At 42.2% G+C, this 25,582-nt stretch overlaps 1 protein-coding gene across 4 annotated transcripts in view; it reads left to right on the forward strand.

Moving 5' to 3' along the window:
* Positions 1–25,582, forward strand: part of LOC134539201 (mannosyl-oligosaccharide alpha-1,2-mannosidase IA-like) — an 86,574-nt gene that overhangs the window by 37,521 nt on the left and 23,471 nt on the right. The window contains exons 1-2 of one of the 4 annotated variants that reach the window (XM_063380982.1): positions 17,560–17,584; positions 24,762–24,967. The exons of 1 other annotated variant lie outside the window; for it this stretch is intronic. In XM_063380982.1, the coding sequence (XP_063237052.1) occupies positions 17,575–17,584; positions 24,762–24,967 (216 nt within the window). In that variant the 5' untranslated portion in view covers positions 17,560–17,574. Of the gene's footprint in view, positions 1–17,559; positions 17,585–20,270; positions 20,317–24,761; positions 24,968–25,582 lie in introns of those variants that run through there. 2 more of the 4 variants (XM_063380980.1, XM_063380981.1) reach the window with 2 other exon arrangements.

The raw sequence follows: 25,582 nt of genomic DNA on the forward strand, positions 1-25,582 counted from the left end.
TGAGCGGTCAGATGTTTTTTGCGGGAGAAAAAAAATGGCACTAACTAATGTAACGCTACATATTTTTGGATTTGCAACAGGTCTCCGTTGTTTGCATGGTGAACGTACAGTTTAACGAACCAAAGAGAAAGTTCAGTTCACACAAGTCTAAATTTTCGAGGATTGTCAACACTTTGACAAAACTAATTACACGTTTGTGTGGTGGCTTTCTCTTTTTTTTTTAATGCGATAAGTGCAAGGTATTTCCGGTGGTTGCTGCCGTTGTAGTTTATCGGTTTCCTGGTACAAAATGACAATAAGCACCACACTCCGCTGCTTTAAATACAGCCTAACTTTCACTGTTTTGTTTCTACACTATTTACGGATTCTTAGGGACAGGAAAAATTCGCGGGTTCAGTGACCTGTAGGATGAACTCCATAGTTATACGCACTCTCGGTCAAATGTCACCCACCCATTGGCTGCTGTCTTGTGAGACGCCCCAACGTAGCAATCTGTGATTCGATAAAGCGTTGGTTGGGGTGTTTCTCATTGGCCCAGAGTCATCCAGGTGAGTTGTGAGCCAATAGCAGAGGCAGCACTGAGGTATAACTATTTGTATTTTAGCGTATCGCGAAATGAATTCGCGAATTTTTCCGGTCTCTACGGATTCGTAACATTTTTGGTGTAGCGATGTCTTCTGATTATCCGGAAAACAATTCGAAAAATATCGAATTGTTGCATTATCAGACCTAGTTCTTAAATCAGTGCAGCGTGAGGCAATCACAAATGTGTAGATTCTTCAAATTTTTTTGTTTCGCAAAATTCCTAGGATTTTAAAAAGAACACACAAATACGGGTTGAAATCCAAAATTGTAATTGTTGTCAGAGATGCGTGAAGAAATAAATTCAGCGAATATCCCCACCCGCGTCAGGCAACTTAGAAGGGGATTCGTCATGAAAAAGAATACCAAAAATCTCTTTGAAGTTTTCCTGATTCTTTTTGTAACGCAGACATCCCGGAAAGTGAAGCTAAACCCAGGCGTGTTATTGCCCAGCAGTTAGATCTCCAGCAAAGGATTTTAAATTTTTTTAATTTATTATTTCGGTTGAGTAGTTCCAGTGCAAGAATCGCTCAAGGCACGCGCTCTTGCTGGCCGAGAGAAGCGCGGAAACAGTTATTCTTGCAAACACGTACACAGTACGACGAAGTCTTAACAGTAAGTCGAATTTCCGCGTGAAATAAGTATAACTGTCCCCAGGGGCGCAGATCTGTTGGATTCGCGGGAAAAAAAGTTTGTTGGGGGGGGGGGGGGGGGGAGTGACGCAAGAGTTTTTTTAGCTTAGGTTTTAAACGACACAAGTCATCTCCGGAGAAGGTGCTTGTATGTTCTAGACTGCCCATATGTTGTCTTATATGTAGAGACCTGAAACATTCGCGGGTTCATTTCGTGTTTTGCTAAAATTATAATTATACCTTAGTGCTGCTTCTGCAATTGGTTCACTGTTAATCTGGAGGACTGAGGGCCAATTAGAGACCCTCACCCACAGAAGTGTCGAATCACAGGTTACCCAGTCGAGACGACTCACAAGTCAGCAGCCAATCAACAGTTGACATTTGCCCAATATTGTCTAGAGGATATTGGAGTCCATCCTGAAGGTCATTGAACCCGCGAAATTTTCAGGTCTCTACTTATATGCATGCAAGAAGCAGAAAACTTTAAAATACACAGAAAGTTTTCCATAAAACACAGTTTTGACGTTTACGTTTACCAACCCCCGTTTCACAGCCACGATTTTGCAAGTGTGTGCGGGTCCCCTCATTGATGGGCTTCTTGATTCCGTGGGGGGTGGGGGGGGGGGCCCTTGGATCCACGCTTACAACTGTCCCTATTTATAGAGACCTGCAAAATTCGAGTGGTTATTTGGTGACACCCTAGATTCAAACATATTGATTTCTCAACCGTGAAAATGCCGGCAGCAATGCAGAGCGAAACGTGGGCACTATCTACCACTTCCGACGTGTATCGGTACATCGAAAGTCAAAATAACTAGAGACCGGAAAAATTCGCAGGTTCAATGAACTTCAGGATATACTCCAATATCCTCTACACACTCGGGCAAATGCCAACTATACATTGGCTGCTGACTTGTGAGTCGTCTGGACTGGGTAACCTGTGATTCGACACTTCTATCAGTAAGGGTCTCTAATTGGCCCTCAGTCCTCCATATTAACAGTGAACCAATGGCAGAAGCCGCACTAAGGTATAATTATTTGCATTTAAGCATAACACGAAATGAACCCGCGAATTTTTCAGGTCTCTAAAAATAACCCATTAGCAGGGACGGAAAAAACTCGCGGTTTCAGTTCACCTGTAGGATAGACTCCACAGTCATCTGCGTACCCGGGCAAAAGTCCCCTTCCCATTGGCTTTTGATTTGCGAAACAGTCTCAACTTAATAGCATGTGACTCGTTGCTCCTTTGGTTGACAGTCTCTCACTGGTCCAAGAGTCCTCCAGATAACCCGCGAGCCAATAGCAGAAGCAGAGTAAGGTATCAGTAATTGCATTTTTTTTTTTCGGTGTCTTTTCATTAGTAGGGACATGCAAATTTCGCGAAAATATTTTAGGGACTAGCCGAGACTTATAATAGTGTAGCATCGTCCGGGTTTCGACAATTGATCAAATTTCTTTCATATACTTGTCTACTGTCAGCAAACCAAATGACAATGATTTAGCGCGGATGTAAACGCACCCAGAACGGTCTGGTAGAATAAGAGACAATGGCTTCTTTTGCAGGCGGCTGGAAATCACAAGGAAGACGCCGTATTGAGAACAACTCACGTGATTTGAAAACTGCTCAAGATGTACAAGTCTTGTCTGCTAACGAAAAAAAAAAAAAAAAAAAAAATTGAAGAATACGCGACGGGTACTAAGAGTCTTGTTTTTGTGTTTCGTTTGCAGTCTTTATTATTTTGAGAAGCGTGAAAGTGGCTAAAACGCGTATGTTTTCAAAATAATATTTAGGCTTGAGAAACCCGGTACATATTATCGGAAGCTCTCGAAGGATGTGCATCACACGTTTATTTGTTTTTTTCCCCCTTCCACCGTATCAGTTCTCAGCATGATGGGAAGATCGCGCGCCAGTCCGGAGGCGACGCCGCGCTAGAAGCACCAGCTAGAAGCATCCCGCCTCACTAGCGCGGACACACCAGGGTCCGTGGTTCAGTCGCGAAGGAAACAAGGCCAGCGACGTTTAGTGGGGGACGCACCACAACGCCGAAATACCACAACGCCGAACGTACAAGAACGCCGAAAACCATAAAGCCGAATGCCAAATTGACGACAACGTCGACAGCTAGAAAACTGCTGTGTACCACAACGCCGAATTACCACAACGCCGAAATACCACAACGCCGAACGTACAATAACGCCGAATGCCAAATTTACTACAACGCCGACAGCTAGAAAACTGCTGTGTACCACAACGCCACATTACCACAACGCCGAAATACATCAACGCCGAAAAATGTCATTGCAGGACTGCCGCAAAGGTTAGGTTAGGTAAGGTTAGCACACCAATTCATTCAGTTGTTTTTCATTTTGCTCCTGTGCGCCCCCCCCCCCCCCCCCCAATCCCCGCAGCAACATTTTTCGGCGTTACTGTATTTCGGCTTTGTGGTACACAGCAGTTTTCTAGCTGTCGGCGTTGCGGTCAATTTGGCATTCGTAGAGATCGGAAAAATTCGCAGGTTCAATGAACTTCAGGATAGACTCCAATATCCTCTACACACTCGGGCAAATGCCAACTGTACATTGGCTGCTGACTTGTGAGTCGTCTCAACTGGGTAACCTGTGATTCGACACTTCTATGAGTGAGGGTCTCTAATTGGCCCTCAGTCCTCCAGATTAACAGTAAACCAATTGCAGAAGCAGCACTAAGGTATAATTATAATTTTAGCAAAACACGAAATGAACCCGCGAATGTTTCAGGTCTCTAGGCATTCGGCGTTATGGTTTTTCGGCGTTATTGTACGTTCGGCGTTGTGGTAACGACCCCGTTTAGTGAACACAAACCAGAGGTTCCTTGCGTCATGGGGGCCTCCCCCGGCCTGGGCCCGGTGCTGTGTTACGATAGGCCCGGCAATGAGGACACAGGAAGCACATCGCGCACGTGCGGCTGTGACGTCACCGTCCATCTGAAGGCCGCGCGAGTCCAGGCGTGCCCAGACAACTGCGCTGTTCTTACAGGGGGAGCTGAATTGTTGGCCCTTGGATGGGCAGCCCTTCAGGATTTTTCTGGCAGTGGTTAGTTTAGGTTAGTTTAGGTTAGGTCACTTTGCAAACTAACCACTGTCAGAAAAATCCTGAAGGGCTGCCCATCCAAGGGGCAACAATTCAGACAACCTTTCAAAAACACCACTGTCAGTAAAATCCTGATGGGCTGCCCATCCAAGGGGCAACAATTCAGACAACCTTTCAAAAACACCACTGTCAGTAAAATCCTGATGGGCTGCCCATCCAAGGGGCAAGTTTTCAGGATTATTTAAACTTAAAGGAGCGTGTTTTCAGAAATTGGATGGGCTGCCCTTCCAGTCTCTGTACAAATAAACCACTGTCAGAAAAATCCTGAAGGGCTGCCCTTCCAATGGGCAACAATTCAGTCGCCCCTTTTTACAGTCCAAGTCACGAACGAGTTAGGATTCACGCCCAGGTCATTGGAGTCGATGAGATGCGAATGGAGTTGACGGAATTAATGGTTTGTTGAGCGGTGGGGGAGAAAGGATAGAGATGTTATTTCTTTTTGGGTTGGGGGGGGGGGATATGTTGGGAAAGTTTTCCTGTAAATAACTGAAAAAAAAATCTTGTAATACCGAAAACAATTTCGGACTAACTTTTACACAGAAACATGCAAATAAATGTTATTAAAGGTTTTATATAAAAAAAATACACTAAATAACAAAACAAGTGCGCCATTAGGCGTTAAAGAAAGACAAAAAGTACTTACTATCCATAAGAGCATACTCCACAGTTCAGTACAGATCCTTGAAACCACTCGAGGGACTCGCATTACACCTTTACCTTCATTTCTCCGAGTTTGTAATGTCACGGTCACCGCTCATGTGCACTGGGAGAAGACTGCGCGCCAGTCCAGAGGAGACACCGCGCTAGAAGCACCAGCGAGCGTCGCGCTGACACAGGTTTAGGTTTCAGGTTTAAAAAAAAAAGTATTTTATTTATCGGCAGTAGATTACAAATGGCGCAAACCAGGAAATACAATAAACATCATTGGTAAGTAAATAAACACTGATACACACACGCACAGCTGCAATGCCAGACGCTTTTTCCAATTGTCTCTTCTTGCACATAATGGATAAGTTATTTTCTGGTAAAGGCCCCTCTGAATGTTATGATGTGCCATTTTTTTTTTTTTAAACATGGAACATCAAATGCCAAAATACCATCCATGGCTCACCTCACTTGGGGAGTGTGTCTGGATGGAGTTCAAGAACAAAAGCACTGCTCCTGGTACGTCCTAACGGGTTCAGTGGTGAGGCCAGGCCGGAATTTCCCCGGAAATAACTTGTCTCTTCTTGCAGTACATGACACGAAAATACATACACGGGATTACAATATACGATGAAATAGACGTAAGAGCGTGGGGAAAAACTAGACCAAAGAAACCCAGACACGCCGCTGGCTAGGCGGGCGCCTTGACGGGTAGAGACGCGTGTTCGAAAACGGGCGCAGACGTGTCGGGAAGCCTTCATTTCACAGACGAGAGAGCCACACCCGAAGTTCCCCGAAGTTCATGCTCTCTTTTTTCCCCCCTGTTCTATCTCATTGTATAAACCGGTGTGGCATTAAATTTTGCGGTCGATTAGGATAGGTTAGCTACATTATAAATACTTTAAAACATTGTGGATGGTTGGTTATATTAGGTAAGTATAGCTACATTAGAAATACGGGGGAAAAAATGAATTTCGGGGAACTTCGGGTTTTGGCTCTCTCGTCTGTGAAAAGACTTCCCCTTGGGCTTGCCGGGGCCCCCGCCCGGCTCGATTTTATTTCCGTCCTGCTCCTTATCGATTGTTTCTGAAAGTCGCGGGACGACAGCCGCGCCAAGTCGGCCCGGGAATAAAACAAGGTAGCGTCTTCAGTTTCTTTCCGGAGGCGAAGCGGCCGTGGGACTAGGAAGCCACGTGGAGCGCAGTGAATGAAATGAGGGAATTTGGGTTGTGGGGACAAAAATTGGTCTCTTGACCCAGGCCACAGAACAGGCCAGGAAAACAGAAGCGAAACGACGACCCGTAGTTATAGTTTACCCCGAGACGGACTTATTGACGTTTTTTTTTTGCAAAAAAAATTAATGGGTAAACCTGCAAACGTTTAGAACGGAGTAAATTAAATTCCCAGTTGAACACGCAATGGCCGGGTTGAAAGTTCGGCCACCAGATGGCACAGCAACATAAAATGTCGGTTAAACAATTTTTTGCTTGATATGGAGTGTCATTTTACCTACACAAAAATTGGTCGAATGACAAAAAAATGTACAACTCCCTTAGTAGGCAAACGATCAAATCCGTACAAATTGTTTAAAAACCCTGCAAATATTACGTAAAACTTTTGTGTGAAAATTTCTGGTACAACCTTCCATTACAAAGGGGTTAAAATACGAAAGTAAATTCATAACTCCCTTAGCAGGCACTCCATAAAATCCGTTCGGATTGTTTGTAAATCTTATATATTTTTTATCTGTAACTTTGGTCTGAAACAATTTTTGATGATGAAACCATAATTGCAAGGGTTAATTTAAAAAAATAATTGGTTTGGCGTTGGCTTCTTAGTCGTCGGGAAATGGATACGCCATTTCAAGTGCTACCAGTGAGAGACTGAGGGAAGCCTTCTTTTCACAGACGAGAGAGCCAAACGCCCGATCGTGCATCGTCGGTTTTTTTTTGTTCATTGTAAAAGGTTAGGTTAGCTACATTATAAATACTTTAAAACATTGTGGACAATTGATTTGGTTAGGATAGCTACATTAAAGATACTGTGAAATCATGTAAACGGTTTCCTAGCCCTGGATAGCTACACATTAGAAAGTTATTTGCTAAGCAACCATAAAATGATTTTACAGTATTTTTTAATGTAGCTATACTTACCTAATATAACCAACCATCCACAATGTTTTAAAGTATTTATAATGTAGCTAACATATCCTAATCGACCGCAAACTTTAATGCCACACCGGTTTATACAATGAGATAGAACGGGGGAAAAAAAGGCGAGCATGAACTTCGGGGAACTCTCGTCTGTGAAATGAAGGCTTCCCGAGAGACTGAAGGCCACCTTGTCAGATGGCGTGTGGTCGGCTCGGAGGAAGCTCCCGTGTTCCCGTGTCAGAGGGCGACAGGGCGCACATATGCGGGACTGGGCAGACGGCCCAGCCGCGTGCTGGCCGTGTGGGGCCAGCGTCCACCAATCAGCGGCGCTCCTGCGGGGAAAGCTGCCGCCCACTTTCCCCCGGCGGCATTGTCAGTTCAGTGCACGAGTCCATAGAGCAAGGAGGGAAACACAGAAGTGCGACTCTTACAGTGGAAACTGAAACAATGTTTTTGCGCGACATCTGTTGGGTGGGCCCATAACTACTAGCAAAAAAAAAAAAAAAAAAAACCGGACGGACGGGTTAAAGTTAGAGACCTGAAAAATTCGCGGGTTCATTTCGTGTTATGCTAAAATTCAAATAATTATACCTTAGCGCTGCTTCTACCACTGGTTCACTGTTAATCTGGATTAATGAGGGCCAATTAGAGACCCTCACCCATAGAAGTGTCGAATCACAGGTTACCCAGTCGAGACGACTCACAAGTCAGCAGCCAATGTATAGTTGGCATTTGCCCGAGTATGTAGAGGATATTGGAGTCTATCCTGAAGTTCATTGAACCCGCGAATTTTTCCGGTCTCTAGTTAAAGTCAACGTGTTAGGTTTACGATATTAATTTAACTACTTGACGAATAATTGCTTGATAACAGAGATTTAAAATGTGCGAGAAATACTTAATGCTGTTTTGTAATATAATAAAACATGGTCTATATAAATCAGTAGGAGATTAAAATGTTCTGGTATGCTACAACACAAAATATGTGGTTAACAAAATATACCTAGTGAATTAAGTTTCACTGGTTTGTTTGCCTTGACAATACCTCATGCATTACTTCTCACAATCAGTGAAGCTACATTGGTAATATATTATGAAAGCTACACTCTAGCAGGTGAGCTCGGAACTATTTGATACAACTCTCAGTCTCGGAAATTAGAGTTTCTCCCCCTTGGACGAGTCGAACGAAAGCGTGGATGTTGATTAGTATTATTACAATCGTTTTTAAGTATTAAAAAAATCGTCGATGAACCCTAATGATTCCACAGACGGGGGAAAATATTCATTGCAACAAGTAGCTTGGCTTCTGGGTTTTAGATTCTAAATACACTGTTTAAAAAACAAAACACGGAAACAGAACTCCACATTCGCCTTTTTCACCGTGTTCTGGCCCCTGATTATCAAGACTCCTTTCAAACGACTACTATCTGCAACAGTGTCGTAAAGGCTGGGATCTATCCATTGAACAAAGATGCTGTTTCTGATGATGCCCAAGCTCCATCGCTTGTTACTTAGGGACAGAGAACGGAATTGTCTGCAAAGGAAAAGGCTACTGTAGACGAAATTTTGAAGCTCCCAGTAAGCCAAAAAGAGCGCAAGGCTCGTAAAAATGACCCTTCTGCAAAAGTATTTTCTACGAACACACAAAAGCCGTCAGCATCAGGGGAGGCAGGGAAATAAAAAAAAATTGCAACCCGTAAAATTGAGCAACCCCGATATTTGTTGTTTAGATATCAGAATTGACAATGTGGACCTAATCATTCAGGCTGAGCAGAATGGGTACTATATGCTTCATGTCATTAAGATAAAACTGAAATAATTTGTGTGTTTTTAAACTTATATACTTATATACTTAAACGGACACCACTCGGATAACTAGAGCAGTTTTCAAATCGCGTTTTTTTTTTCTGAAGCCCTGCACACCGTAATGATGTCCCGGGTTGGGGGGGATTTCGACGTGTTAACCAATTGATTTTTGTTGACTGAAAAATAGTTTACAGATTATTACCCAAATTATTTCGCCAATAACCTGCATCCCCCCGCCCCCATCATCCTTAAAGCAGGTAACCAACACCCAAATTACCAAACACATTAAAAATCCAACAAATATAACACAAGTGCTTTTCAAATGAGGGTGTAATAAAAAATAACAGAGGGCAATGTCAAACCCATTCAGAGAAATGATTGATTGACATTACTTCTTTTTTTTCCCATTGTATTAAAGTTTTTTTTTCTAAGTACTGGAAACTCATGTACAGCAGTGTGCACGGAGTATAAAAATTGTTACAAAAGGTGTTATAGCTAAAATAACATTTAGATTTAAGAAATAACAAAGCACAGTATAAATTAATAATGTTCGTAGGCTTTCACGGCCATTGTCTGAAGTAGCTTGGCTTCTGGGTTGCAGCCGTGTCTTTGGAGTATGTAACTGATCCCTGATGATGGCGGCTGCAATGTCGACCGAAACGTCGGTGAATTATTCGCAAAGGACACGGCTACGACCCAGAAGCCAAGCTAACTTCACAGTATAAATTGTTTTAAACCAAGAATTAATACACTTTTATTACAAGTTACTAAAGGCCTACGCCGGCGTTAAAATAACTAGAAAAAAAAATTATTTGTCTGTAAAGTCGGTTTACGGACGATAGTTTAACGTGACAACGTCATAACAAAACATTGATGAAATGATTGCATACTTTTATAAATAAAATTGAATCATTTTTATTGAATTATCACTATTTTGTATGGATACAAAGAAGGAGTGAAATGAAATCTACAATTTAATTGATAAATTTACTTTTATTTGCACTCATTAATTAAAATATGTTTTTTACTTTAACGAAGAATTATTTAAACTATAACTTTTATACATGTTTGCTATTTAACTTCTTCCAATCTGTGTTATTCTGTTAAGGATAAGACGATGATAGGAAAAGTAGGAAACGAATGGGACTGTTTCAAGTTTAATGTGCCTCGAAAAATAAAGTCAAATCGATGGTTGTTCCAATCGAGTGGAAGAGAGATAGATGCGGCGCAAGCGTACAATGAGCGTAACGGGACACAGCTTAACGGGACAATGTGCGTTACGGGACACTTTTTTCGTGCGTGCAGCCGGCGTTCATCGATTTATTAGACGTTGTCACGTCAAAAAAAAAAATAGATTCGAGCGTAGATGCATGCCTAGCGCCTCGAACCGTGTAACGACATGTTTCTGCAGTCAGTGGCTAAGCGTGTTGCAGCCAGTGCGGAAAGTCGGTGCTGGTCTCTCAGTGTCTCTGTAGCGGGTTCGCAGCGGTGAGCTGACCCACTTCGTGACGTCACCGGCTCGGGAGAAAAGCGCGGGTCGTCTTCTGCATCCCAGCCCGCTCCGCCTAGCGCTGCTGTCCGCTGACTCTTCAAGCGCAACAACTTCTTTGGGCGCGATGAGGGGTACAAATTTCGAGGCCGAATTTCTAATGCAACGTGTTCGTGAAACATTGCTGTGAAACGTTTATGACGCGAAAAGGACAGAGAATAGGTCCTTGGCCAAAGAGAGCACTATGGTATATACGTTGCTGGGCTCTTTTCGATCTCCTCTTTGTGCGATGATTCGTCCCCCGCACCACTATATATATATATACTAGAGAGATAGATGAATGCAAGAATAAGACATAGTGTGTGCGCATGCGCTTTTTTTTAATATATATAATACAGATATAGGTATCCTAGATATGGGCGCATTTACGTTATATCTGATTGGAAATACTTAAATTATAAGAAAAAAATTTCCCGGGGAAATTTTTATTTTATCCAACGAAATTTCAGAGAACTTTTATTGCAGATTTTCGTGGACGACCTGTATATCATAAATCACACATTAAGATGTAACATACGAAGACCACAAAATAGTATCTTTTAACAGTATAATATTACAGTTGCAATCGTTCCCAGGAATGAATTTGTTACCAAACTTCAATCTCTCCACAGTGTAATTTATTTTTAGCAGAAGGTCACTATTATCTACAGGCATGCCACTAAATTATATACTATTCTTTGTCGAAGCCAAATAAAAAAAAATATATAAATTGTTATAGCCGGAAAATAATTTAAACCAAGATGGTGACTTTCAGTTGCTATCTCTTCCCCTTAATAAATGACCAATATTGTTTGCTTCTAACTTTTAACTACTATATATATATATATATAACTGGGAAACTAAAGCGAGGTTACCAACTTTACCGCGACGCCACATTCTAAGTGGAAGCAAGGTCTGTAACTATTTCTTTCTGTGTGTATCGTATCAATGCTTTTCTATGAGTACTCAAAAGATTGCTTACTTATTAACATAGGTACAGTTGGATTTATTTTTAAATAAAAAAAACACGTGAGCAAGTCTCACAGTACTCGCCAGAGATGTGCAACATCTAACCTCTGTAACGAGCAGATTTATGTGTTCTCAGGTTGCAAATACAAAACAATACGAAACTGGGACACAACATTTAACGTAGAATTTTTGAAAATAATACCGAGCGTGATAAATATATACGAAAATTACGTTTTCAACTACATTTTTTGACGCTAAGTCACACGCAGTTTCCGCACCCGTTGATATAAATCGCTGCCGCAGCAGCTTAGTCGACTAATGAATCATTCGATTTGAAGAGCGAAAGGTTAAAATATACAATGAAACGGCTTCGTTAAAAGCGAAAAAAAAAAATTGAAAAATACTAAACCGCGGTTTTGACCTAATTTTCAACAAGAAATTTTATTAAATTATTGCCCATATTGTTAAAATTCATTAGTAAATACTACAAGGTTTCCCTTTGACTTTGTGAACTTTAGTTCGCGCCATTAGCCACAGATGGCAGCAACGTGGTCACGCATTTCCGTTCCATGCGACTTTTGTTTCATCTTCACGAAATTACTGCTACCGAATTCAGCATACCGAGAGCAAAGATGTTACACATTCAAAAGTGTAGCGTCACACGTAGCCTTTAGCGAGTTCAGCTCTTCGTGTGCAGTCGACAGTAGTTGGCCCGCAAGTAGCAAGTAACCTCGCCCGACGCTATCGAGGCTTATTCCTCAACTTAAGTCTCGCTATTACTAGAGACCGGAAAAATTCGCGAATTCATTTCGCGATAGGCTAAAATACAAATAGTTATACCTCAGTCCTGCCTCTGCCATTGGCTCACAACTCACCTGGATGACTCTGGGCCAATGAGAAACACCCGACCAAAGCTTTATCGAATCACAGGCTGCTGCTACGTTGGGACGTCTCACAAGACAGCAGCCAATATGAGTGGGTGACATTTGACCGAGTGTACGTAGAACTGTGGAGTTCATCCTGCAGGCCATTGAACCCGCGAATTTTTCCGGTCCCTAGCTATTACGCCTCCTTCATTAATCTTACCTTCGCCACTTTTCGAGGAAAGCCAAACCTCTTTGTAGCAAAGTGACACTTTTGTAATTCGACGTTATTTCCCTGGCCATTCGTCCATCCCAATACCGAAGGATGCTTCAGTAGAACATCTTGGACGATGCTTATATGTTGAATGGATTTGAACAATAAGCTATTGTTTATTCTTAAGCACTAAATATTTTATTAATTATTTTAACCCACTAGTATATTGTTTGCAGGATGAATTTCAGATAACGTCCGTTACATCGATTAACTTTCCAATTGAAATGTTGTTGCACCAAAACTGTCTGGGTCCACACGCTGCTCTGCCACTAGTCACAAGTTTGCGACCGAGTTGACTGCGCAAACACTGGAACATAATAAGTGTCGCGTGGGGTTGAGTTAATAGCCTCGTGCGGTCGGCATTCCAGATCTCGCTCGAGGTATGTCGCCTGGCAGGCCAGTGCGATTCGCAGGCAGCGGAGCAGCGCGGGTTGCAGGGCACGCAGGCGCTACAGCGGACGTCATTTAACCCACCCACAACCCCGACCCTTGGCAAATACAAGGCGTGTTCGGAGAGTAAGTACCGTTTGGTCATTAAAAAAAAAAAAAATCTGTTTTCTGTAAAGTCGGTTTACGGACGATAGTTAAACGTGCCGACGTCATTACAAAACATTGATGAAATGATTGCATACTTTTATGAATAACATTGAATCAATTTTTTTGAAATATAACTATTTTGTATGGATGCAAAGAAGGAGTGAAATGAAATATACAATTTAATTGATAAATTTACTTTTATTTGCACTCATTAATTCAAATATGTTTATTACTTTAACGAACAGATTATTTTAACTATAACTTTTATACATGTTTGCTATTTAACTTCTTCCAATCTGTGTTATTTTGTTAAGGATAGGACGATGATAGGAAAAGTAGGAAACGACTGGGAGTGTTTCAAGTTTAATGTGCCTCGAAAAAGTCAAATCGATGGTTGTTCCAATCGAGTGGAAGAGAGATAGATGCGGCGCAAGCGTACAATGAGCGTAACGGGACAATGTTCGTAACGGGACAATGCGTCATCCTTTTTCGTGCGTGCAGCCGGCGTTCATCGATTTATTAGACGTCACGTCAAACAGATTTTGTTGAAAGTTTTAGTTTACTAAATATTTACTTCACATTTTCACATAGTCGACATAATGTCCCAAGCAGTTTTCGCAATGCTCTACCAGTTTATTTAACCCCTCTGCATAGAAGTTCGCCGCCTGGAAATAAAAAATAGTTTAAAATCGTAATATTGTACATATTGCTGTAATTTTTTCCTCGCGTTTCATTAAATCAACCAAAAAAGAAGCTCTTTTCGTACCCAAAAACTGTAGCCATAATTTTTCGACTCGAGTATGGAGATTGCTTGAACTTTTTTTCGGTTGTGTTTACTGAGCGCCTGTACTTAGGCCACACGCATTACGTATTCGATGTCCGTGATGCCTACGGCTGAGGCGTCCGTTCTATTCCCTTCTATGCAGAGGAGTTAGAGAAACTGGTGCAGTGTAACGAAAAGTACTTGAAACTGAATGGCGACTATGTGAAAATGTGAAGTGGATATGTAGTAAACTAAAACTTTAAATGGAACCTTTTTTTCATGAGTTAATTTTTTTATGGACCAAACGGTACTTAATTTTCCGGAAAAGCCTCGTACAGCCCTGTCCGTGACTAGTTTCTGAACACGGTGAATACAGAATTTGAATTATTAAACCCCTCGAGTTTTCCATGCTTTCAAAAAAAAGCTTTAGAACAATTTTTATATCTTAAGGCTCTGTCTCACACATCATTTAAATAATTTTTTTTCCAAATTTTCTCGTCAACTCTATTATTTAAGGTCTATTTCTGTTAATTTTAACACTATACGTCCCTTGCATTTTTGTTCTATTGCAATTGATTTCGACATATATAACATATATACCAAGTGTAATTGTCGCGCAAATGTTCGTAATTATCATCGTGTGATTTTTACACCCATTATATTACACCTGGTAAACATACGTTTAAAATACTTTCGACAGAACAAAAAAAAAAAGGATGGAGGTATCGTGTTCAAACGTGCAGGAATACCCCTTAACTGATAGTGATGACGAAATAAAATAAACATCAACATGCCGTCCGAGACAAGCCTTAATGTGTTTTTTTTCCCCTAACGTGCCACAGTCAACAAAACAGCAAAACTTTTCGCACGAGTTCATTTCAGCCTCTCAGTTAGTCTCCGTTAGTATACTCTCTGGATTAGTTTATGCACAGTAACGAAATTAAAAAGAAATCACACGCCATTAATTATATTTCAAAATTAATGGCTGTCTTTTAAGTCACGCAGAAACAGCGAATTGCAACTGACGAGGGTAACAACGACAGTCGCTCATGCGCGGGGGTTGAATCATCTTTTGTTTTGTAATATTGTGTGTCAGACTTAAATAGACTTAGTTGGTCCTCAAATACTAAACTTGCCTGTAGGTATTCAACATGTTGATAATGCAGCACTACGTTCTCATTGACTTTCTCTTAGTTACAGCCATTTCCCTTCCAACATAAAAAAAAAAAAAAAATCCCGGGACGTAATTCCTTGACAATGCTACTTTTCCTTGTGACTACAAATTCCCTGGCTTTTTCCTCTGTTTACCTTGCTTTTTTTTTTATTGTTGTAGCCGTCCTGTTGAAGTCTTTCTGCGAAACTGCACCCGTGACAAAAAGATCACGTAAGTTTTTTTCTGAACGCGAACATACGCTGAACACATCTCTCCTCCTTCCTTTGGCTGTTGCCTTTATTTCTCTCTCTCTCTTTCTCTCCATCTTCTTATTTGTTCTGAATCCCGAGGGGACCTGTAATAAATGCCATTGTTACATGGTCGTTTGGATACCGACGCCAATATTTCCGCTTGCGAATTACAGAACCACGGTGTGTTGCTGATAGTTGCTGGAATGATAACGGCATTGTACAGTGATGGTTAGTCTCACCGATGTTATGAGAGGAGTAACCAGAAATATTCGCGTTGTCAATCTCTGGCTTCACCTTCCTAATCGACATAGATTGGTGCCTGATGCCTGCAAAAGTTTGCGTTCTTTTGAAACTCGTCTGTGTTAACTCTTGTTGGAGAAAGGGGACTTAAAACCTTTTAGATTTATCACGAAACATGAAACAGAAATAAAAGTACACGCACACATTTTTTATTATTACTGTCTGGTAGTTTGTACCGCACGACTATGTAATTTTCTCCGTTGGTAACTACGGGGGAAAAAAACAACTTTTAATGGTGTTTATGAAAATATTTTTTTTTTGTTTCAAATATTTGTGTGGTGAGCCGGTGCGATTGTTGACGCCCGTGTTTAGAACTGAAATGTACCGAAAATACTAATATTTATTATCTTACGCGCTGTTGAGAGTCGAAGTAGAGTGTCTGTTTACGCCCTTCTACCCATCACCCTCTTTTCGAACTGTTGTAAATATGACACCCCGCTGGGCGACAAGAAATATAGGAAAAAAAACAACCTCTTTCCTCACCCCTGTTTGACAAAAAAAAAGGTGGGGGGGGGGGGTTGTTTGTAAAGTCGGTTTACGGACGATAATTTTACATGATAACGTCATAAAAAACATTCATGAAAAATTGAATACTTTTTAATTTTCAATCATTATTTACAGTTTTTGCAAATTTAAATTTAAATAATTTGTTTAAATATAATCACGAACAATTAGTTTTAAAAGCCCGCCTTAACCTGCTTGATATGATAGAAGATTTTCTCGCACGGTGGTTGGCCGGTTCTTGTACGCTCGGCTCACGCGGAACGTGACAATTTTTTTCGTGCGTGCAGCCGGCGTTCATCGATTTATAAGACGTTATCACGTCCAAAAGAACAAACCTCTCTGCTCACCCCTGCTCGACAAAAGAAAAAAAACGAATCGCTTCAGCGAACAGCGATCCTTCCGCGGGCCCCTGTTCGCGGAAGACGACCATCTGTCTGCGTGGTGTTGGGTCCGCGGTCTGCCCGCGGGGTCGCCCCAGTTTCACCCCTGACCCCGCGCCGGGTCGCCGTGCCGTAACCACGGTACTCATTTCATCGTACGCAGACGTGCTTCACCATCAGCTGGATACTCGGTGGTTAAACACGACTGTGGCAGTTTTGGACCGAGCGGAGAAGATGCCGTAATTTAACAACTTGACGTGGAGATGAAGTAGAGACTGGAAAAAATTCGCGAGTTCAATGACCTCCAGGATAGACTCCATGATCCTCTGCCTACTTTGGACAAACGGCGCCTGTTCATTGGGTGCTGAACTTCGAGGCGTCTCAAGTGGGTAACTTGTGATCGGATACTTTTTTTTATTGATTGTCTCTAATTGGCCAAGAGTCCTACATACCTATTAACAGTGAACCAATAGCAGAAGCAGCACAACGGTATATAATGTTTGAATTTCAGCATATCACGAAATGAAACCGCGAATTTTTCCGGTCTCTAGTGATGAGTAGAGACCGGAAAATTTCGCGGATTCATTTCGTGATAGGCAGAAATTCAAACTCGTGTACTTTTATGCTGGTTCTGCTATTGGCTCTCGGTTTAACTGGAACTCTCTGGGCCAATGAGAGACTATCGACCAAAGAAGCGTCGAAACCACAAGCTACCGACAGTGGAGACGCCTCACAATTTAGTACCCGATGAACACGCGTGATTACTTGAGAAATGCAGAGGATAATGGAGGAGTATCCTAGAGGTAATTGAATCCGAGAATTTTTCCGGTCTCTGGAGATGAGTCACCAGACCACGTCTGGTTGTGGGTTGGACGAAGTATCCCACGCGCGCGTGTCAAGCCTCGCGAGAAGTGCAGCTGTGACGTAGATGCCTCGCGAGGAGGTTTGAGTGCCGAAGAAGTAACCGATGGGCACGTACCAATTATATCGGGGCGGTGTGCCGTTGTTGTGAGGGCTACCCGCACCGCAGACGGGACCACGGATCCGACGGAGCGGTCCACTCCTCGCGGCGAAGACTTGCGCGACTCCCCCCGGGGACATACGCACCATGGACCCAGGTAGGCGTCCCGGGCCCGCTGACTGGCTGTGTCGCGGTCCGGAGTCCATGTTTGCTGACCACATTCCTGCTACGGATAGAGACCGGAAAAATTCGCGGATTCATTTCGTGATAGGCTGAAATTCAAACATATGTAAAACTCGGGCATGTGTCGTTTTGCCTAAAACGCCGTTTAGGCAAAACGCCGTTTAGGCAAAACGCCGTTTAGGCAAAACGCCGTTTAGGCAAAACGCCGTTTAGGCAAAACGCCGTTTAGGCAAATCGCCGTTAGGCAAATCGCCGTTAGGCAAAACGCCGTTGGCCAAATAAGAGTTGGGCAAAACGCCGTTAGGCAAAATGCCGTTAGGCAAAAGGCCGTTAGGCAAATCGCCGCTAGGCAAACCGCTGATAGGCAAAACGGCGTTAGGTTAGATAAGGTTAGGTTAGGTTAGCTTAGGTTAGGTCAGCTTAGGTTAGGTTAGGTTATGTTATGTTAGGTTAGGCAAAACGCTGTTAGGTAAATCGCCGTTAGCAAAATAGCGTTAGGCAATTCGCCGTTAGGCAAAACGAGGTTTTGTCATCATAGTAACATTTTAGGCAAAACGCCGTTAGGCAAATCGCCGTTAGGCAAAACGCCGTTAGGCAAATCGGAGTTAGGCAAAACGCCGTCAGGCATAACGCCGTTAGGCAAATCGCCGTCAGGCAGAACTCCGTTAGGGAAAACGCTGTTAGGCAAATCGCCGTTAGGCAAAACGCCTTTAGGCGAAATGACTTTAGGCAAATCTCCGTAACGAATTCATGTTCAGGCAAACCGCCGTTAGGCAAATCGCCTGTTACTCGTACAACTCTGCTGCTTCTGCTATTGGCTCGCAGTTTAACTGGAGCTCTCTGGGCCAGTGAGAGACCATCGACCAAAGAAGCGTCGAATCACAAGATACCCAGTGGAGACGCCTCACAATCTAGTACCCAATGAACACGCGTGTTTACTTGAGAAATGCAGAGGATAATGGAGGCTATCCTAGAGGTAATTGAATCCGTGAATTTTTCCGGTCCCTAGCTATGGAATATCATGTGGCGTTTATATCCAGCGAGGCCTGTTCATATCAGTGGATCACCAGTGCAAGGAAAAACTTAAATAATATGACTCAATTCATTTAGAGGTTATACAACAACAAAGCACCCAGAGGTGGGAGGTGATATTGGGCTCCACGCCTTTAGAGTATTTCCTCACTTTTTCTATGAGAGATTAAATGCCAATAACAAAATTCTTAAACAATACATGCATGCCACCAGAAAATGGACATGAAAAACTATTCTCTCAACAGCAATTTTTTGCTTAATTTGTGTTTTTGTCTTTCGGTTTTTTTTTTGTAGTTTTCTTCTACAGACATACATGTGCTTAGCAATGGCGAAATGTCCAAAATCAAGCCATGCACTCCCATTGCACAAATCTTTCAAAGATAATATGGAGGCTATTTCTGCTTAATGATCACTCTCAACACTGACTAACTGACAAGACAACGCACAGTCTAAACCGGGGGGTGGACCTAGAGATTTGACATTTGGAGGAAATGTTGAGTACCCTAACAAGTACAACTAAAAAGTAATGTTTTTCAAAGACGTAGGCGGTTTGTCTTTTTTTGTTATTTAATCTTAATAAATGGTTGTTGCAGTTTTACACGGATGTTAATATCTACCGTAATTTGACTTTTCTTTGCAAATAAAATGATTACCGTACATTAAAAAAAAACTTATTTTTCCCGGCCCACAATTGTTTTTCTCCTATTTTTTTTTCACACCTCAAATTTTCCTGCTCCTCAAAAACAGGCGCTCTGGTAAAATGGCCGGTTGGCCGTTTGTAAATCGGAACTTAATCACACGGAATAGATAGCAAATGTTAATGAATAAAAAACTACTTACACCTATATGGCCTTTTCGGTTCCTATTTATCCTCATTTATTTATTTTTAAACCTACAATTCTAATCTCTTTATTCGTGTCCTGCAACCCAGGCGTAATTATCTTCCTTGTCTTGTGTTTGTAATTGGGTATATACTTACTTATCAGCGTTGATTTCAGTTTGTTTTTCGTCGTAGCCTCATTACGCAAGAAAACCGAGTGAACTTTAGCACGATCGTCACGTTAAGCGAACACACTTTTCCTTGTTTTTCACTTCTCAAAACCGAGCCACAAGCTTTTCAGTGCTCGCCAGAAATTTGTAACGTCTTAACTCCGGTAAAATTAACGTGTTATGAAACTAAACTCGGACTCGGCCTTAAACTTAAAAAATTCTTTAAAATAATTCCGAGCGTGATAGACATACACTGATTGTGTTTTCAGCCGCATTTCTGGACGCGAACCACAAGTCAACCGTCGAAAATTTTAAACTATATAAAATGGAACGGCTCCGATAAAAGCGAAAGAGACTTTTTTTTAAAAAAAAAATTACCAAATCCCGGCTTTGGACCTGATTTTCGTCAGGGGATTTTATTAAAATACTGCCCACCTTGCTGAAACTCGTTAAACAGTTGTTATTGCTACTAAAGTTTTTTCGTATTTGTCTTCGTGAAGTTCGGCCGCGCGCGGTGATAACGAGCCGTCAGCGGGGTCTGTTATCTGCGGCGCGCGCGAAAGACGTGTCGCTATCAGCTCCGTCCCGCCTCCGCGCCGGCCGTCCGCCTGCGCCGCCTCCAGTCCGCCTCCGCCGCCGCCATGAGGAGGCTGAGGTCCGCGCTGCGCCGCCGCCGCCTCCCAGGTCAGTGCGGCGTTGCCAGACTTCCCCGAGTCAGTGCCCGCACATTCACCTGAAAGAATACTAGTAGTCAAAATATATTGAACATTATTTACTTTGAATAGGAAAACAAAATACAGGGAGTGAAGACGCGTACTGGTTGCGCGCGCAACATTGTGTGTGTGTGTGTATATATATATATATACACACACATACATTCACGTCACGTGATCATGTCGATGACGACTTACATGAATTTACTCCCTATCCAAAACCCTTCCTATAGAAGTTTTCACTTCAAAAACAAGGGTGGATAGCGTAACACCTTTTTGCCCTGGCCGTAACGCTCTGACATTTTAGACATCCCTGCCTTTCTGAAAACATATACGGCTACGCTATATTCCTTAGGATCTCTGGAGAACCACAGGATCAAGTTGCAGCCAGTAGGGCGGTGATAAACCGGATCAGGGATATCTCTGATTTGAAAACAGGTCTCGGCTACGCCAATCAAGGCACAAACGCAAATTTAAGTCGCCATACTTGTAAAAGTAATGTTTGCAATGATTTTACACCCACCTTTAACCTGAAAATACTGCTTTTTTTTTTTCACGTGTGGCTGGAAAATAGTAGTATTCAACGTTTACGTTATCCAACTCCCCCCCTCCTTTTTTTCTCCAACAATCCCATCGACGCATTTTAATTTTTTAAACCCTACGCGCGGGTCTTGACAGTAAGTAGAGCCAATAGTGCAACTGAACTATAAAATTTTTATGTTGTCACGCTGTCGTGAGATTTGACAGAACAGTGAATATGATGTTGGCGTTGAAGAAGACATTAAATCTTTCTCGCGTGACTGCCGAATGCACGACGGGAAGACGCCTGCCGGGTTCAGATCCTCGCTGAACCGGTGACCACGAGGCGACCACGTGGCAATCACGTGGCAACCACGTGGCTCAGAATAGGGGCATTGACATTCCAAAGCGCAGAAGTGAAGGAAAAATATGTATTGGTGCTTTCAGAATCTCTACACCGGTAGTTTCATACCTGTGTGTGTGTGTGTGTGTGTGTGTATGTATGTATGTATGTATGTATGTGTGTATATATATATATATGTTCTTTTCAGTATCAAAAACATTTTTTAGACTTATTATCCTGCAAAATATGCAGTTTAAAAACAAAATGTGGAAACAGTGCTACCATTCAGACGTGCCAGGACCATCTAGAGAAAGAGAGTTGGGGGGAAAAATGAAGGGGGGGGGGGCAATTCCGATAACCTATTTGATTTCCGCGATTTTTTTATATTTTCTTTTTGCTGCCTGAGTTTACCCTGTTAGGAGGACAAATGTTACAAGTATAGTGCAAATGTAATTAATTGTAAACCTTACAATATATTGTGGTGAGCTTAGTATTTGGCGTCAATTTTTTTATAATTTTTGCTTCACTGTGTTTGATCGTGCGCACACATGCAATTGCTGTAAGCGGTGCCTGGAAAGTGGCGCTTGGTCGTGTAAAAGTTTGACAAAAATTGCCTGTTGCCAAATGATAAAAACGCGAATTTCGCAGACGCATGCTTACGGATTTTTGATTTGGGGAACGCAGCAGTTGTTGTTTCTGGCCGATGAGTTTTGTCTGCGATGAATGACATTGTCACTGTCACTGTCACTGTCACTGTCACTGTCACGCATGAACCCTAACTCGTAGCACTGCACTCGACGAATGACGCTTGAGAATTGGGATTCCCCCACCCTTCCGCCATGTGATTATAATATTGTCGTTTAAGACTTTCTTCATTCTGAATGATGCCCAGTGTACACGGACAACATTTCTGTGCAAGAATGCAAGCTTGGAAACAGAACGGTGGATTCCTTTTACGCATTGAGAACATGTAGGAATCTCCTTACGGTAGTCCTTGTGTGTCCAAATTCACAAAATTAAACTGAAACCTGGCCTCTTAACTGACAACACATTATGACAAGTTGTTTAATAGTCCAACAGTGCGACGTCCTATTGCCTGGAAGAAAACACACAGCAAGAATTCAGATGTGTTCATAATTAGCTGGTATGTGATGCATTTGTGTGTACGCTACAGACCTTGTGAATACCTAGAGCACTCGGCATCAATTTGTAAACAATTTTTGTTCCCTTTTAAATTATTTCTACTTCTAATTTTGATGATTTTTTTTTTGTTCTCTGGGATGTGTGCAATTTAAGTAACACCCGCTGCACAGGATTGATTATTAGAACAGATTCGTCATTTTATAAGAATATATAATTTCGCCACTCGTTTTGTATACAAGCAGGCCCCGATTTTTGGACATCTGGGCAGATAATCTTCAGCAATCAATCTTCAGTTACCAGTTCCTCCCAGACATCATAAAACTTTACAAATTTAATCTTATTTACTATCAGTTTTAAAAACAGCATATCATGCAACTAAATACTAAAGTATTCGAAGATATAGGCTGATAGTATTTTTTCTTGTTTAAATTTAATGAACTATTGTTGAAGTTTTATACGGCTGTTTTAACTACCGTAATAAAACATTAGTTATAGTATGCCGTACATTGCTAAAAAAAAAGTTTAAAATCTTTTTCTAAAGTAGGTATCTATTTGGTGAAATGCCTAATTTTTTTTTTCAAGCGCACTGCAATAGTTAGTATAAACGAAAATTATCTTTTGACGTGTATTTTTGAAAATCATATCATTACAGTACGTTAAAAAAAAAACTTATTTTTTCTGTTTCCTAAAAATTTTTTGTCCAATTTTTTTTTCGCACCTAGAATTCTCCCGCCCTTCAAAAACTGGCGCTCAGGGCAAATGCTCGGTTGGCCAGGGCCTCTACGCTCATCAGCGCTCTCTGTGGCCGCGTGAGCTTCCAGGGAAGCCTTTATTTCACAGACGAGAGAGCCACACCCGAAGTTCCCCGAAGTTCATGCCCGCTTTTTTTTTCCGTTCTATCTCATTGTATAAACCGGTGTGTGGCATTAAATTTTGCGGTCGATTAGGATAGGTTAGCTACATTATAAATACTTTAAAACATTGTGGATGGTTGGTTATACTAGGTAAGTATAGCTACATTGAAAATACTGTAAAGTCATTTTATGGTTGCTTAGCAAATAACTTTGTAATATGTTGCTAACCAGGGCTAGGAAACCGTTTACATGATTTCACAGTATCTTCAATGTAGCTATCCTAACCAAATCAACCGTCCACAATGTTTTAAAGTATTTATAATGTAGCTGACCTAACCTTTTACAATGAACAAAAAAAACGAAGATGCACGATCGGATGTTTGGCTCTCTCGTCTGTGGAAAGAAGGCTTCCCTTGCTTCGAGGACTTGCGCGAGAAGCTGTCCACATTCTTGGCTTCTTGCACAGGGAAGATGTCCCTGTGTATCAGGCTTGCGACTATAAAGCGTCCCTCCGTTTTGAAGGTTTCCCTATTGATCCGCCGTTGGCAAAGAGTTCATAGGTGGCGCTATGTTCGTTTCGGCAGCGCCACTTTTGGCCTTGTGCTTGAACAGGTCGTCGTATTACGACATTATTTCGCCTCTTTTTTTTCTTTTACGCAATCCAGGTGGCTGTTGATAAGATAGTAAGATAGTCGTGAGTAAAAGCGTTCGCCGTGAATGACCTTCGCTCAGTAATGACGTATCCGCAAAAAATGGAAAAGTCAGATTACAATAGTTTTTCTTCACTGTAACTTTTTTTTCCCCGCTGACGCGAAGTAATCCATGTAAGTATACGTTTGTTCGTGAGCTTTACGCCGTCGATTGTCCAGTCTGTGCTTCGTTACGTGATACACAATATCACCAGAGATGGTAATTTTTATGCGAAAAATCTCTAGCGCCAGGATAGTTTGCACGACTCCATGAGTTCTTCCTAGGCCCGTGGTCGGGTGAAAGGATTTTAACACGCCACAGTCAGCTTGATGAGCTCGCCTGGTCAGGGGTGATGAGGTGACAAGGTGACGGGGTGACGGGGTGACGAGGTGACGGAGTAACGTGGTGACGTGATGAAGAGGTGACGGGGTGAAGAGGTGACGAAGTGAAGAGGTGACGAGGTGAACAGATGAGGTGACGGGTTGACGGAATGAAGAGGTGACGAGGTGACAATGTGACGGGGTGACGAGGTGAAGAGATGACGAGGTGACGAAGTGACGGGGTGAAGAGGTGACGAGGTGACGGGGTGACATGAAGAGGTGACGGGGTGAAGAGGTGACGAGGTGAAGAGATGAGGTGACGGGTTGACGGGATGAAGAGGTGACGAGGTGACAATGTGACGGGGTGACGAGGTGAAGAGATGACGAGGTGACAAAGTGACGGGGTGAAGAGGTGACGGGGTGAAGAGGTGACGGGGTGAAGAGGTGACGGGGTGACATGAAGAGGTGACGGGGTGAAGAGGTGACGAGGTGACGAGGTGACGAGGTGACGAGGTGACGAGGTGACGGGGTGTGTTGGCCGCGCCAGTGGGCGGCCTGCTGCTGGCGCTGCTGCTGGTGGCCGCGGCGGGCACCTTCCTCCTGGGCGGGGCCCCCCACGCCCCCGCCGCCCCCGCCGCCCCCGAGGCCCCCGAGGCCCCCGCCGCCCCCGAGGGCCCGCTGCTAGGGGCGCTGCGCCGCCAGGCCCCTGCCAGAGACAACGTCACCAGCAGCCGGCGAGCCGCCGTGCGGGAGGTGAGGCCGACTGCAGGCGCGCACCGCGCAACCAGGGCGACGTACAAATAACAAATATATACAGGCTTTTAAATATTATACTTCAGTAATTAATATTAAATACTGATTCATTAAATTAAAAAATATATATAAATTGTTCATGTTCATGTGTATTAATTCAAATTATACACATATTTATGTTAATGTTTAATACTAAGTATTTTTTTTTTAAATTTTGATTGAATTTATACTTTACCAACAGTAATTATAATATCACCCCAGTCATTTTATTATTTTATTTGTATTAATTATTGGTGTGCAATATTTAAGTGGTTTTTTTTTTACAACGCCAAGTAAATATAACTTTTAACACGCACGCTTTTTTTTTAAAAAAAAAAAATATTTTCTATTATTTAACAGCTATTTCGGGCATTTTAAATTGTTCTTTCACAAATACTTTCAAGAGATGTTCTTTTAGTGTAATATGATGATTGTAAAACGTCACTCAAGTGATAACAATATCGACCACTTGCGCGCCTTTTTTACATCGATTATATTACACTTAAAAATATATCGTGTTCAAATGTCAGAAATAGCCCTTAAATAATAGCAATGACGAGAAAATTAAATAAACCT

The sequence above is a fragment of the Bacillus rossius genome, chromosome 15 (assembly GCF_032445375.1).
Source record: "Bacillus rossius redtenbacheri isolate Brsri chromosome 15, Brsri_v3, whole genome shotgun sequence".
Lineage (NCBI taxonomy): Eukaryota > Metazoa > Arthropoda > Insecta > Phasmatodea > Bacillidae > Bacillus > Bacillus rossius.